The 17,000-nt window shown below is 35.2% G+C and overlaps 1 protein-coding gene across 1 annotated transcript in view; it reads right to left on the bottom strand.

Moving 5' to 3' along the window:
* The window catches only part of IFIH1 (interferon induced with helicase C domain 1), a 28,689-nt gene continuing 11,689 nt past the window's right edge, over positions 1-17,000 (bottom strand). The window contains 11 exon segments of the mRNA XM_050340003.1: positions 1-3,815; positions 3,924-4,017; positions 5,128-5,318; positions 5,636-5,797; positions 6,507-6,656; positions 8,103-8,359; positions 10,287-10,520; positions 10,639-10,762; positions 11,238-11,354; positions 12,886-13,103; positions 16,156-16,366. Coding sequence (XP_050195960.1) covers positions 3,633-3,815; positions 3,924-4,017; positions 5,128-5,318; positions 5,636-5,797; positions 6,507-6,656; positions 8,103-8,359; positions 10,287-10,520; positions 10,639-10,762; positions 11,238-11,354; positions 12,886-13,103; positions 16,156-16,366 — 1,941 coding nt within the window. The 3' untranslated portion in view covers positions 1-3,632.

Genomic DNA, 17,000 nt, shown 5'->3' with positions numbered 1-17,000 from the left:
ACAGAGCTCAAACCCAGTAGTTTTGCTAACAAGATAGTACTGAAACTACTCAAAATTTCCATAACAGAAAAGGATTGTAAGAAATGTATTTTTCCCCATGTAACTCATGCTTCATATTCATATTTTCAAACCGATTCTTATTTCCTAGCATTCTGTGGTTAATGCCATTTGTATTTTCAATAACATGGTTCACAGAAATCAACACTGGTTATTTCTGACAACCAGAACATCACAAAACTGCAAATGTAGGTTTTGATCAGCTTAGTTTTCTTTTCCAAATATACAGCTTCTTTTAATGAATGCATACTTAGAGAATGCTTCAAAGGAAGTGATTCAAACTCACATGATCCAAAAGGCTTTGCAAAATGACTGTATACTGCTGCATACTATGTCTACTCTGGAAGTCTAATTATCTAACCATGTGCTTTAGTAAGATTCACAATAGTGGCAGCATTAGAAGCAAAACAAAATTTACCTGTCAAAGAATGGTATTTACAAGCTCTGTAGATTTACTGCTCCTATCACCTGAACTCTGTTCTCTGGACTGTTTATACTGTAATGGTGAAGAATCAAATGGCAATTCTTTCAACAGCCAAACATTTCCTAACTTCTGCAACCTCAGAACTTCATGATGTAAGATAAATAAAAGTGTAAGGAAGCTAGAAGGAGGGTGAACCATTTGGAGAAATGGACAAATTATGGAACCAAAAAAAAAAAATCAATTTGGTTAGGAACTATCCAACCAGTTATGATAGTACTCTAAGGTTACTAAAGCATTTACATTTCACAGGTGAAGAAATGAGATTTACAGATGTAGGTTGTGCGTTACATCAGACCAAAAGTAGGTAAAACAAGGAAAATAAAACTGAAGCGGAACCAGTCCCTAAGTAGCCATACACATAGCCAGATGAATTCACAGTGACTAAGTTTTTCTTCTTTCCACATTTGCACACAAATTAAGGCTGTAAATAGAAAATACAATCACGACTTGTCACACTCACTGGAGCACTTTGGGTCCATAAAGGCAATAAATGCAGAGGTAACTAGCAGATACAATATAGCAATTTAGCTTGTTTTTTACAACTTCACACTTCCTGGAACTATATAGGTGTGTTTTACAACCCCACTCAGAGACAATAACTTGACTGGAACTTCCTCATCCTACACACTAGCAGGATTCACTTGAGGTTCATTACACATTATGCTGAAGTGAGATTGTGCAAACACTCTTTAAGCTTTGATGACAACGTAGCCGAGTTACGCCAGGAACTGGAAGTATAACAGCAGCACACAGGTGAACTACAGGAAGCCCAGGCACCTTTTGTCCTACAGGTCTGTAGCACATATGCAGAAATTCATCTGCATATACGCTTGTTGCTTCAGTACAGGGAAGTATCAAAAGCTCAGACTGCAGGAAATCTACTCAGCATGGAAATTTATTTGATTGAAGACCTAGCACCACCCTATGTAATTATATCATCTTTTTACCAGGGTTTTACATTTTAAAAGTACTAAATAAATTAATTCAGACACTTGAAAATGCTACGTATTATGTTACATTTACGTAACTGTAACAACTTGTTAATATAGAAAACCACAGATGACCTGGATGATGATTATTTCCCAAGAGAGGCTATTCTAATTATTAATTTAGTATATTTCATAGCATCTCATCAGATTCTGAGCATATGAAGAAAATACCTCTTAAGTTACAATCATGTGTGATCTATTGATTTCCCACATTTTTAAATAGTCACTATCTCAGACCAACATTTAAAAAGTGTAAAATTTGTCCTGCACTTAATGCTAAATTGGCATATTCTACAAGTAGCCAAAAGCTTCAGTATTAAGCAAGACAATACAATACAAGAAAGAGAATAAGACTTTCTAAGAATAATAATTACATGAGGAGAATTTTTTTTTTAACTGATAAATGCTGGTTTATCTGTTATTATACTGGATAACAAAGTTGGTGAAAATTTCATATTTATTCTACTCTGTGCGAAAGGTAAGAATAGAATTATATGACAATACCCAAATGTAAAACACATACACTACAAATTGTAGTCCCTATCTCCGAGTGGTGTTCCTGTTTTAGTTGTATCATTCAAAAATACCTATGGAATTGCTGCGTCTTGAAACAACTTTGCGTATATCTCAACTCTCAATACTCCTGGATTTTTTTTACAGTTGTAAGGTATAAACATTTACGGGTATAAATCACTGTTATGGAATGATTTCAACTTAAGACCACAATTTCTATAGTTTAAGCATATTCTAATCTACAAAACTGCTAGAGTGAAAACTCTTCACTGTGTAAACTTATTTCATAATGCTGTGATTTGTCTATACGTAAGTAGCTAATCCCAGTATGGCCTGAATTAGCTTGGTGATGTCTGAAATGTACTGCTCTTCAAAGCCAGAAATTTGGCAAGGCCAGAAGTATGAAAAAAAAAAAAACACCAAAAAACCAAACACAAACCCACCCCAAATCTGGTTCTGATGCAAACCTGAAATCAAATATGATTTTAAAAACTGTGTACAGTATTTATATAACTTTTAAAAATGTAGAGCAATTACAGATCTAGACACAATAAGATTCTTTTTTTGTTTAGGATATACTTTTCAACTATGTTCTAAGTTACAAATTTACCTGGGGCTACTGAAGTGTTTACATGTCCTTTGCCAGTATACATACCACTTTATCCTGAATTTGCAAAGCTGACTGTTGTAACCACAAACCTTCCTTTCACTGTCCAATATCATACTTACAAATGTGGGGGGGTAGGCTGGGGAATCTGTCTATGAGATAAATATGAAGGCAGATTATGCTATTTTTGCAGTCAGAAAACCACTAACCTTTAAATTTCTAGGGTGAAACTATGGTATTAGTATTGACAGAATACTTCCAGTGGAAGAGAATAAACACTATCAGAGTAGGCAGAGATAATTGTAGTCATTTATTTGGAAAAAAACCCCCATACATCATTATATAGCCAGTCTAACAATCCTATGAAATAACACACAGAAAGTCACTTTGGCAATGTGCTTCTTGGACGTTAAATTCATCAATTTCAGGTTAGGGGCTTGATTTGAAATGTCTTCTAATGGAAACTTAATTTCAGTTTGTCAAAATGTGTGAGCTTACAGTTAAGAATATGAGAGGAAGAATTCAGTCAGGAAAACACCAACAAAGTAACAGCGATTCAGAAGTAACCCTTGGGTAATCTGTTCCCATTACATGGCTCCTCTTTCGAGATACTTTATCTTCAAAAGGAAGAAAACCATCAAATAATCACCATGGCACATCTCAGGCTGTCTCTTCAGTGTTCTCGGATTGACAGCAGGTCATCTAACACACTTTTGAAGTACTGTCACTTTGTAATGAAGAGACAGGAGTTTGTTCCATGACTGCAATGCATTTGTTCAGGAGTACCACTGCAAATCTGAGTGCAGACTGTAGCTGTGTGACTTTGTCCTTCTCTTTCCTTGTCTTTCTTTTCCTCTTAAAGACAGATTCCTCATGCCCAGGAGCTCTCACACTGTTTACAATGCAGCACTCTCTGTAGGACATAGGAACTTCTAATGAACAGAGAAAAGTTGAAAAGGGCTTTTATTTTCTTTCTAAGGCCTTAATCTTCATCACTTGAAGGACAATGAGCTGCATAATCAAAACTAGGAAACCTGATGGGCAGTTCTCCCCATTTCTTAAAAATGTGCTTTGTTGTTTTCTTGTCTGCAAACACAACCACAAAATTTCTAATCTTCAGACAAGGTAGGTCAAGGCCTCGGTGAACCATCATATTTCCCCAAGCCTGCCAAGTAGAAGAAAATTACATTTCAGATAAAATAGACAAGATCATTAGACAGAAATAAATACAGACAACAACAAAATAAGAGTAAGAAAATAAGATGTTCCTCACTTGTCCACAATCTTTACATATAATTTCCCCATTTGTCTGGTAATCGGCACGCTTATCTTGCAGTGTCTTATTTTCTCTTGTATGGCAAAGGCTTCTGAAAAACAGTCAGACAGCACCCATCAGAATACACTGGTCATGCAATGCTACATACAAACACACAGTGACAATTGCTGAAGTCAGATATGAAACCTAAAAAGTCATAAACTCTCTAAGTGTTGTGTACATTGAGGAGTTGGAGAAAATGCAAGGTCATACTTCAGTTGTTAGAGAGTGTCCAAAGGAGGGCAATGAAGGCGGTGAAGGGCCTTGAGAGGAAGCCGTGGGAGGAGCAGCTGAGGGCACTTGGTCTGTTCAGCCTGGAGGAGACTGAGGGGAGACCTCATTGCAGTTACAACTTCCTTGTGAGGGGAAGAGGGGGAGCAAGCACTGATCTCTGCTCTGTGGGGACCAGCGACAGGACCCAAGAGAGTGGCCTGACGTTGTGTCATGGGAGGTTTAGGTTGGATATTAGAAAAAGGTTCTTCCCCCAGGGGGTAGTTGGGCACTGGAACAGGTTCCCCAGGGAAGTAGTCATAGCACCAAGCCTGACAGGGTTCAAGAAACATTTGGATGATACTCTCAGGCACATGGTGTGACTCCTGCAGATGATCCTGTGCAGGGCCAGGAGTTGGACTCAATAATCCTTGTGGGTCCCTTCCAACTCGGCATATTGTGATTCTGTGATTCTGTTTACCAAACTAGATAGCATCAGAAGCATCACTGGGAGAACTAAAAAAGGTGTGTCACCAGTATGAACATCCTCTAACTACACAACTGTTAATGCCCAGTACATGGCAGTATGTTATCTGAGTACCTGGCCATAGGCAAACTCTTATCCCAGGTCTGTTAGAATTGTAAGACCACTTACCCTGTGGAACACATGCCATACTACATAGTAAGTGACCTAGTTAATATTACCACAGAACCTGTATCTTTTTTTCAGAGTTTCAAACTCTATTCACCTTGAATCAGGGGTAAGAACAAACATTTCATTAAAACTCCTTAACTGCAAATTCCATAGAGCCCAGGACCTGACAATATTGGAATAACCTTTTTTTTTTTTTTTTTCTTCCAGGGCCTAGAGCGTTACAGGCTCTGTTACAGCCTTGCTGAAAAGAAAATCTGTTTCTGCCTGAAAGAGATAAAGTAGTTCATAAACACTTACTGGAAATCTTTTTTCACGCTGACATGATGCATGTATTCAATAACTTGTATGTCTTCTCCAGAACATACTAGTTTGTGGCAATTTTTGCATAAGAATGTTACTAGTGAAGGATTTTTCTTGTATGTCTTGCGCTGATCTCTCTTTGCCTTCATTTGTTTTTCCACTATACTTTGCAACTGGAAATTATGAATCTAGAAAAAGACCAGTAAGAGCACTGTAACATTATGGTGGAATGACAGCAATAGTTTTCCAGTTATTTTACTGAGTTCACTTTCAACGTGACTTCTAGTCAATTTTCCTGATCCCCTTACCAATAGAAAACCAGACCTTTCTAAAGGACTAGAAAACATAGATTATAAAACAAATACTTACAGAAGAAATCAAAGTCATATGTAGTAACTAATATTATTTTAAGTTTTCCTTCTCTAAGTAGATTTCAAATAGAAAGTATTTCATACAATATAAATCAGTCCTCTTTAAAGGGAAAGTGCAGAGTTGCAGTAAATACCTTATTTAAATACTCTTCCTGTGGCATCTTCTGGACACGCTGAATGGCCTTATACATCATTTTCTCACGGAAAATATTAACATCTTCACGTTCAACAGCTCCTGAGCCACTAGGAGCCACAAGAGCATAAGTGCTCTCATCAGCTCGAGCTCGTCCACGAGCCTACAATTTGTAAGCAATATAACAATAAACAGCACAATGTTCCCTATGACATCACACAACATTTTTTCCTAGTTTCATAATGGAGGACATGTATTATTCCTTATGCAGTGTCCCCAAAGAGTATTTTTTTTCTATTTAACTCAGACAGATGAAGAATCAGTGAATAATACATAGTGTTTCTGCATTATCATCAGTGATACCTATGAAAACTGCTCAGAGATTTGTGATTAGCACATATTGCAATGCATAAACTGTATTTTTTCACCAAAATATAAACATGCATGTAAATACTAAATATATAAATATTTGTGCTCACAAGTTAAATGAGAGCATAGTCAAAATGATATTCTGATATGTAATTATCTCTCTTTAGCTATTGGTGGTTTGGTGTACATACAGTGGTGGTACAAATGTCTCTGATATCAGCTGGTCTGATGATCCTATTCTCATACTTTTTCTACTAAAAGAGCTTAATGTTTGTGTAGAACTTTGAATGGATGCTACAGCACTAAAACATGGAGGCAAATTTTATATTGCCTACAGACTGAGGGTGGCAATTGGAAATGAACCTTATTGCAAGAGCATTTTCTCTTTTGGCCCTCAAGTATTTCAAAATCATTTCCAAACGCCATGTATATGATTCACCATTTGCACAATCCAAACAGAAAAGCACTATTAAAAATAAGTTATGTATGCAGAAAACTCATACCTGCACCATAGCAATTTCATTGGTGACAAGGCCATAACGAATAACGATGTTACACTCTTTGATGTCCAGGCCTTCCTCAGCTACAGTTGTAGCGATAAGTAAATTTACACTTCCACGTCGGAATTTATCAATAACTTCCCTTTGCTCATTCTGTAAATTCAAAAAAAAAAAAAAAAAAAAAGTATATTAACTTTCAGTATTAGTATCTTTTGTCAGTAACAAGTTTCAGGAACTATAGTGGCATCATTACCAAACATCAAGTGGCTTCGACAACTGCATTTAAGTATCTTGCAAGATCACAAATGAGGAGTTCCTATTGAATATAATAGGTGTTCAGCATCTTTTCTTGAAGGAGAAGGGAGCAGAAGCCAATCTTTTTAAGGTAACTGAGCTTGGAAGTTTGTAGCCTATGTCACAGGTACTAGAAGATTTGATGATATAGCTGTTCAATTGTTTTTAAAATTCTTTAAATATTTATTCAGAAGTCTGTATTTCTACCACTTCATTAATGTCCAGTTAAAGTATAGGCTTCTAAGTCTAGTTCCAAAGCACTTAAAATTCCCTGTAATAAATGGAGATAATAATTTTAGTGATCTGAGGAGCACCAAAAAGCACAACAATGATACACTAAAAAAATAAAGCATCCAAACAATAGACTTCTGAATCAGCTGGGTATTGTCACCAGCTTGAACAGAGGGACAGAAACTTGCTATTTGCTATATTCAGTTTCACAATGCAGGAGCTATTGTTTTGTTTGTACAATGTAGGACACAAATAAATTCCAGGTTTTCATAGAAAACAAGCAACTTTTTGAGGGGACAATTCCTAACTTTTTTTTGAAACTGAGAGCAGCTGAAGGAAATGGACTCTGCCCAACAGTAAACCACACCATTTCTTTAAAAGCTGAAGTAGCAATTTTATGGGGAGTAAAGAGCAGATTAGAAGAGAGGTTTTAGGATACTGATGTACCTTGTTTTGAAAATGTTTAAATTACAAGTATAAATAATCAGAGAGATGTAGTATATGGCATCAACACAATGGTACAAGATGGACAAAACTGAGTGTTCAATTGTGAAATTTTCATTATGAATTTTGGTAAGTTTTCTTTCAATGTTATGTCTCAGTGTGAAGCATGCATATAAACTGGTATAATTTGATTAAGCAATGGTATTAGAAAAAGACAGGCACAATCAACTTTACAATTTTATTTTTTAGTTCAGTAGATAAAACATAATTTGAATTACTGTTGTCCTGATAAGTATGAACTCATTTAACAATTGCATTTTTGCTCTTTCCATTTTGTTTACTTTTCCTTTACATGCCTCGCTACAGCTTGTGTCCCTTTTGACTATATACACTACTCTAGGCAAGGAATGCTGGTTACTCCTATTGCCATAGAATCCATAACCAGAAAAACCTTGTTTCTTGTGGAAATAAAATTATTCCAACATTATTCTTCACCTATCCAGCAGCTTACGAAGGTAAGTTGCTAGCAAGTATGAAACCAGAACTCTGGGCTCCATTGGTCTAGCACTAAAACAAGCTGTTTTCTGAAATCATGTACAAGATGCAATGTTGAAATGTATGGTATTGTACCTGAGTCATGGGTTTCATTTCACTCTTATGTCCAGAGCCGATAAGATAACGGGCCTTTATTCCCACTTCTTCAAATTTTGGGTTGTCTTGAATCCATTGGAATAGAGCAAAGGCACTTAGACGAGTCTCTGTGAAAATAATTCCTCTAGGTTCCTCAGTCTTCGTGAACTCCTCCATTAAAGTATTTCGCAACTGTATTAGATTCTCATTTTCATATTCTGGCTTTCCAGCCAACTTTTTCAGCCTCTTCTTTTTTGCTTTAAAAATAATGGATGTAAATTAAGAAAAAGTAACCATGTAAAATTACAGCTCTAGAAAAAAAAACCTCAAACAACAAAGCAAAGAGTAGTTTTCTATATAATACTTCAGCATGGCTAATTCACATTCAGTTTGAAGAACTGTAGTAATACAAGTTAATTTTGAATTGAGTTTATATGCATTAAAACCACACTAATCAATCAAATAAATTACCATTATTGTACACTATATTTCATGGTAAGAATAATCCAAAGGAAAAAGACCTTGCTATACACAAGAAGCGGTACAGTTAAGTGCACTGTATTAAAGGGCTAAATATCAGCTTATATATGCAAAACAGTTTTGAAATAATGGAACAAAACTCTTACAAGGAGAAACAGATTAATATGCACAGCCTCAGAGCTGATGCTTTTATAAATTTAGACATAAATTGTCCTTGGGATATTAATTAAAGAAGGAATCCTCACTAGAAACATGTAACATAGTAGATGCCAGGATGGGCACATTGATATGAGTACTGCAGCTCTTAGACATTTCAATATACTCAGTGAAATGTTAAATGAATGACTCTCTTCAATCGGCTCTACTGACCAGGGAAGATTCCTCATGTGTTCTCATTTTTAAAAAAACTTCTAATATTTAAAAGCCTAGGTCACTGTCAGATGATTACGGAAACTCAGCAAGAATACTTTAAGGTCGGGGCCTTGTGTGTTGTTACTACTCTCACTGATGTCATCACCCTGTGCAGATTATTGCAGTGCACCTAGTCCAATGCAATTGTACTCAATGGCCACAAACTATAACACCACCTAGACAGTGGTTTTCTGACTAGTCTTATTCATATTTTAGAATGTAATCAAACATATAGAAAGCCATACAAAAAGTAGGTAGATATAATAAAGTGCTGCAATTTTCCCCTTAGTTAAACCTACACTAAGGTCTCCAGGGACTTTATCCCCCAAAGATGAACTTTGCTCTTTAAAGATGAAAATTTTAGTTTTTCTTCTATTACGCCTGGTACTCTCAGTGGTAAAATCATAAAAAATTGGAATATAATTTATTTTTCACTATCAGATTCTTTGAACTTTGTTTACCTGTGGAAATATAAACAATCTAGACAACTCAGTTTTATTTTTATTTAGTCTAACTTTTTGGTTCTTAGAAACAGCTCAGTACTGAAATTCTAAGCAAAGAATTTCTAAATTCTAAATAAAGAAATTCTAAATAAAGAAAGTCTAAATAGTCATTAAAAAAAAACACATTGACATTATATAATCTATTTTTATAAGTTTTGTTTTAACATTCCTGAATTTCTCATTGGTGACAGTCTAAATTTGGAAAAAAAGAAAATTCATGAGTCAAGGACTGAATGAATCCCAGTTCCAAGGTGAATGATCTGAAAAAGAAGGCAGCTAACTTTTGTCTTTGAGGTTTGATCCTTTGTTTAATTTTCTCACTAATTGTTCTTTACCTGTAACTCAAGGACATTACTCCTTTTCTTCGTATACAAACAAAATTTGGTAGAAAGTGTTGGTTAAGAACCAATCATTTCATTACTTTTGTATTCCATTTGCTCAACCTTTTGCCCCTCAAGAGTGTCGACTGGAATACACATTTTATGTATCTGTCAGAGTTTTCTCAGGGCCACTTCCTTGGAGGAAAGCAGAGAACAGTTTTTACTTACTGGCTGCAAAAAGAAAGAGCCCTTAGGCCAGAGCTGAGGAGTTTCTATTACATGATGTGACACGACCCCACTTTGATGTTGTTTAATGTCTTCAAAACTGTATGAACTGGGACATCAAGGTACTGTCATAATAAACAGCACAGCAATCTCTAGGATGTAATAAATAATGGGCCCATGCAAACCATGCTAGTGCATAATTATGGATTTCAAATATTAAATATCACAATGTATTTTAAACTTACCATGAAATAAACCTATTAGAAATTCATCTGTTTCATCCTGTTTTGACATAGCTGGTTCATCATCATCATCGTCATCACTCCTTGCTGTCTTCTTACTTTTCTCCTCCTCATAGAAGTTAGTTAGGTGATTGTAGGCATCCACCATTCGGATACTCTCATTTATCAGGAGAGCATCATTGTATTTCTTCAAGTGCTCTGCACAGACGCGTTCCTTGCGTTTTTCTTCTTTTGCAGCTGCAAGTGAACAAAAATACAAAAACATGTCTGTGTATATACAGAATGTACATATAGAATGTACATACAGAATGACCCAAAGAAATCCAAAGCTGGTGTGTATTTGCTATGCAGTTACCTCTTCTCTCTTCTCTGATCACCCACTGTTCATATGTCTGAGTTCCAAACTCAGAATTTGGATGGAGGTGGCAATAGTTTTGTATTTCTGTCATGATCTCAGTAATTTCCTCTCTAAATGGATCCTAAAAATAAATAGATTAGCAAAGTAAGTAAGCATCTTCTGGTAACAGAACTACTTGCCCAGTACCACACTGAGTAATTTTTAAAAAAGTTAAACCTTCAATCAAAAAACAAGTAAGGTTGCTAAATACATTTAGTGTTATGGAAATATATAGTTCACAATATTAAACAAATTATATTGTGAAATCACATTTTTTAAACAGAATATAATGTCACTCCAATACAAACATATCAACTATGGTTCAGAAGGTCTTTTGACCATACACTTCAAAAATATAACTGACATAAGTAAAAAATTACCTCTATTTAACTTTACTGATACTTTTCCATACAGAGGAAAGCAACAATATTCAAATTAGGACTATGGATCATCAACAGTATATAGAAAAAGAGAATTGGGCAAAAGGTTTTGATACCATACAACACGCTTTTAAAGAGAAATACAACTTTAATACTGATTTGTTTGAAAAAACTTACCCTTTTTTTGTCATTTGCAACCACAGTCTTCTTAGACGGCTCCTTCACCTGATTCTTTAACTGGTCCGCATGCTCTTCAACGGTCATAATTCTACGTGCATCAAGATTGGCACAGATCTGGGAGAAAACAAAATGTTATTTCTTTTAATATTGAATGAGTTATTCCACATGAAAACTGAATTAATGCAACAGGGTTTCTTATTTAGATATTTATAAACTTTATTTTCTTCCTAAAAAAATTGGATAGAGGCCCTACCAGCATAAGAAAGGCCAAGTCTTTGAAAAGGATTTGAGATAAGCCACACAAGTTAATTTTTAGGCACAAAAAATGATCCTTACATACAAGAAAACATTTGTAGATCAGGGTGGAAAAACAGGTATTTTGAAAAGGAAATATCAGTATTTTGGAAAAGTAGATTTTGGAGCACAAAATAAATACAAACAATGGTGAAATAAAAAAAATTTAAAAAAAAATTCAGGATTAATTATAAAAGTAAGACCTGTTATAAGGATAGAAAATAATTTGAAATTATGATTCTTGGAACAGGAAGGCAGAGAGCATTTCTGTGCTAACTGCACAACTGAACTGGACTTTTCTGCTTTTGATCTATTCCAAGGAGAAACTACATATATGTCTGTCATTGAGTCTCAAGTAATAAGGTGAAACCTTAAAATTTTCATGAGCAAAAAAACCAAGAAAGGAAGTCTGGCAGATAACCTTTGTAATGTCTTCAGCTGTAGTTATTTATTTCACCTTGCATATTTGGATTACATTTCTTTAGATATAAACCACAGCATCCTACCACTAGAATTTCAGAGCTGATGAAAAGGAGTTTTCTGCTTTTTCCATTGAAAGTAAGTTGTGTCAAAATACCTCGCAATTCTATCTACTTCGATACAGAATAAAAGCTTCCTGTAGGTCTCACCTATTCAATATCACATTCTGTTCTTGTGGAAATTACTAGTCAGGAGATTTCACTGGAGTACAGGGCTTTTGTATTACTAATGTAAATTAAATTAATTTCAAGTACAATATAGTTTCTTTAAGTATAGAATTTAACAAATTATCTCTAGTCCGGTGTTCATGCAACTCCACAATACTCCCTTCTCGGTGAGTAATTCTAACTAAAAAAAAAAACACATTTGTATGCTACCAGTATCTCACAAGTGGTTTCTGCTTTGTATAAGTATTCAAGGTTGTTTTTCATTTTCTTGGATCCACACAAAAGCTCAGCTTAGTCACTCTAGATATGCAGGTGTAAAATACCATCATCTGTCTAGTATTTAGGAATACACAGTAAATTATAATCTATCAATGGAAAAATAAAATTTTTAGTAACTATAAAACTGTACTACATTGTGGATTTCTTGCCTTGATCTTAACTGCAGAATGTTTTTCAAATAAAGCAATCTTTTTACTTCCCTTTTCACCAACCCTATTTTCCCATAAAGTAAACTTTATTTGTGCATGGATTTCTATTAATTTGTAGTGGGTCAATTTTCTGAATGGCTATGAGCTGAACTTCCACAAACACATGAAAAAAAACCCAAATCAGATTGTGTGTTTGGAGCCTAATGCCAACTTTAAAAGTTTTACTTGAACAAGTCAATGTCTCTTTGATGGTTTGCAAGTGTGAGGGCTATTTACTTTCAGAATATGGTCTTCAGCTTTTGAATAGGATGTTGCACCTCCTACACCAGGTGAGGCTGTAAGTCCCAGAACCTGAGGCTGTGAGATCAGTGGTTTGTTTTCTTTTGCCAGCTTCCTGTTCTTCATCTTTTCTTTTAAGTAACGTCGCATTATATTGTTGTAGACACCTTCCTTCTGAGTGTGATGACACTCATCAATAATGATAAGGGAAAAATCTGGAAAAAACAACAAAAAAATCCTAAAATTAATAATTTCATTTCAAATGTAGAATTTGTGTGATTAAATCTTATAAATGGTAAGGATGGTATTGACTAATTAATGTATTAGAAATATGGAAATTGTAGTGCTGGAGGAAGGCATGGATGGAAGCTGTACATATTTAATGAACTCTGGAATCTTTCCTGCAGTCCTGATATGTCAAGTGGTTTTACATTTCACGTAATGGGAAAAGCTTTTCTAATTTTGCAAAACAAATCTGATGATACAAAGAATTTCAGAGAGAGATTTTTAATAGCCAGTGATAAGAACATATCATAGCTGAACTCAATACCATCTTTTATATCATAACCGTGTCTGACAAACTACATACTGTTTGTTTATGAGAAGATACATAACATGTTAGAAGCCTTTCAGACATTTTTGAAAGGCTTACTGTGGTCCAAATACGCTCCCATTTTGTAGCAACACAGAGATTTCCTGCCTATTTGTGTCCAAGTAAAAGATTCATATTACTTTATGGATGTGCTATTGGAAAGAACAAACAGATTAGTGGGAGCACTACCACTCACCTATCTTTTGTAGCAGAGGAAACTAATGAAAATTCAGAGAGGTTTTATGTGCATTTTAGTCAGATCGTATTTACATGCAACAAGTAATGTACAATACAATAAGGAAAAATAAGATTTTTTAAAATTTTAAATGTCTCAAAAATACAGAAAACATATCTTTAATCCATCTGCATATGCAGCCAGTGACATATTATTTCAATGTTCTGTTTTGCAGCGCTCATGAGCATTTCTCTCTTTCTATAGCAGCGGAACTGGTTTATGGAGCTCCCATTCTTTCTGTACCTGGCCCATAACTCTCTAATTCAACACTGTTTCCAACATTTTGAGGAATGTTTGTGGATATGACTGTAAAGAAGGTCATGGAAATGATCAGGGTTAAACACTCACATGTAGGGTTTTTTTAATCTGGACAACTTCCATGGCCTTGTTTACACAATGATGTGCTCAAACTGTTGCATCACTACAAATGAGTTTGCAACAGTTGGTAGCAGAAGTTGAAAACTAACAGAGAAGTACATCAGTCTCAGTTAGCCTTTCTTTGAAGAACATAAAGAAAGGTGGAGACTAAAGAAGGGAAGTTTTATTTGAAGGCTACACCAAAGACTAGTGCTAGGAAAGCAAACCAGTGGTCCATGTCACTGGGTAAAGCTGACTGTCGTCACACAAGTGGATCACGAAGGCAGTTTGGACTGAAGTGATGTAGTTTCAAATCTAAATTCCTATTTATTTCTAAGATTTCTACCTATTGCAAGACTTCAGAAGCAGTACTAGCAGTTTCTCAGTTATTTTGCCAACATGAACTTACTCCCTTTGATTTTGACCATTATGTCTGTAATGCATATTTCTATAATTACTTGTGGACAAACTAACCCACCAGAAGTGATGTGTTTCTCCTATGGAAGGTGATACACAGCTTTTAGAAAGTCTACACAGTGTATTTTAGACCTTGGCAAAAAGGGTAAACATTTGGTAAAATACAATTAAGAGACCCCCCTGCATTTCACTAAGGCTGGAATTCCACATTACATGCAATGCAGACCTCTGTGGAAACAGATGAAAAAAAGAAAGCACAGAAATTTGGAATAAAAAAATTTACAACTAATTAGGATGCTTCATATAGGCTACAAGTTAACCAAGTCACAGCCATAGAAATGGAGCTGGCTTTGTTCATGCTTGTTTGGCTTTGGTCCAGCTAAACTTCCTAGCACAGGTGTAATAGCATGGAGAAAAAAATGAGGTGCAGGGCCACCTCAGCTCTGGAAAAAAATGTAGCTCCTTATGAAGGAAACTTGGTAAGGTGTGCAACCCATTTAAAACCCACTTTGTTACACAAGCTGGTTGGGATTCAGCCCAACTCTAAACTGGTCTGCAGTTCCAGCAGAAATGTTTAGATGACTCTATATTTATAAAGATTACAAAATTAATCAGATTTAGGAAAGTTTATTAACTTAGATGCACTGGAAAGGAAACAAGGATAAGAAAATCTCTGGTACTCTGCCTAGGCTAATAACAATGCATTCTGAAGTGGGGGAGGCAATTCTGATGTCCCCAAGTGCCTCTTCAGGAGTTAGTTTGGATCAAGCAATACTGCTGTCAGCACCAGGCACTGACAGACACAGACTGATTCTCAGGTTTCCCTGCTTTCTCTGTAATACCCAGAGTAGTACTTCTTTTATCTCAGGTACATTATTTTGAATATCATAGCTCTCCCCTCAGCTACATCCTGCCCCATCTAAAAAGGATTTGATTGCATGCAAATAGAGGGAGAAGTTAACATCTCACAGAGGAAGGTCACTGCAGCCCAGATCCTGGAGCTGAAGTCATCAACTGTTCCATTATTTGTATGTCACTGGCACATAATACCACTTCTTTTCTGATCTCCCATAGATACCTGCCACTTTAGTATTTTGGGAAAACAATCTTGCCTTGTCTATATTTTGTTTTCTTCAATTTCCTTCATCTGTTGTAGGAAACTATTACATCTTCCAAGCTCAAAGAGACACACATTATAAGTAATATCACTGTACATTAGCAAAATTTTAAGAGTTTAAAGAATACTACTTTTAAAACAGATTGACTTTTATCTTGTGTTCCATTATATTTCTCCAACTACAAACTACATATGAGTTTTTATCATGATTTTTCTCATCCTGTCTATGGTTTCTATGTGATATGACTCAGTGCTCTACCAGGCTTGGAAAGTGGAACCTGTATGACTGTATTTGCATGAACTTGTGCTTGAGTGAGATAAAATAGGAAACATAATAAATATTTAGTACAAATGAACTATAAGAGTCTAATTTTGGCTTGAAAAAATTGCATGCTCATTATTTAAGATTTGGTTTTGACTCCCACTTGCAGTTATAAAACAGCTAAATCGAAAGAACCTACTGAATGTGACACATTTTTACTATGCAATTTTCCAGACTTGAGACATACTTTTATTCCTTCTGTAAAAATTTCAGAATTAAAAACTTGCCTGATAAGTGGACACCTTCTTCATCTTCTTTGTCTGCATTTATGAGTGAATTCTCAAGGATCTGTGCTGTACAGATGATGACATCATTTTTTCTGACAACTTCAGGAAATGAGATTTTCAGTTGAGTATCACCACTTAAACCAATAACCTGATACCAATGCTTCAGGAATGGATGAAACTCTGATTCTAAATGCTGTTCTACCAATGGTACCTGAACAAAAGTTTCCAAAGAATTTAAACCAGATTATACACAGGAGTAAAAATACATGCCTGTTTGCCAGAATGTTGTTAGCTGAACAAAACAAAACCAAGCAGTAAAAATCCCCAAATCTATTTCTCCCCTCCAGCTTCTTCCGTGAAATCTTTTTTGTCTCAAGAAACTTGGCTTAACTGTGCCTCAAAAAGAATGAACAAGCCATGCATGCTCTGGCATTCTTATAAGAGGATATGGATATTGTTTATTATTTAAATAAAGTTCTTAAATGTATTTCTATATTTTAATATTACATTTAGAGGATTAATTTATATGTGCTAAATTTAACTGTAAAATATACAGCCACTATCAGAAAATCTGAAAAAATATTCCTTAACTACTGTGAGACTCTTTAGATGGCCTTCATTACCAAACTGAAACACAAAATGTGAAAAATATTTTTTTAATTAATTCTGATTTGAAATTTTACTCTTTAAAATAATGTAGTTATTAGGGCACATCTCAATTTGCACTTGCAGTGGGGTAAACTGAAATAATTTGAGCATGCACTAGGATAATGATGCAAAGGAGATGATAGTCTAGAGCTGTGTGCCTTTAATACAGTTATATCTACAGAAGCTGAGAATTGTGT

Source organism: Myiozetetes cayanensis, unplaced genomic scaffold (assembly GCF_022539395.1).
Source record: "Myiozetetes cayanensis isolate MyiCay16 unplaced genomic scaffold, myiCay2020 scf9, whole genome shotgun sequence".
Classification (NCBI taxonomy): Eukaryota; Metazoa; Chordata; class Aves; order Passeriformes; family Tyrannidae; genus Myiozetetes; species Myiozetetes cayanensis.
This window is presented reverse-complemented; position numbering and strand designations above follow the sequence as displayed.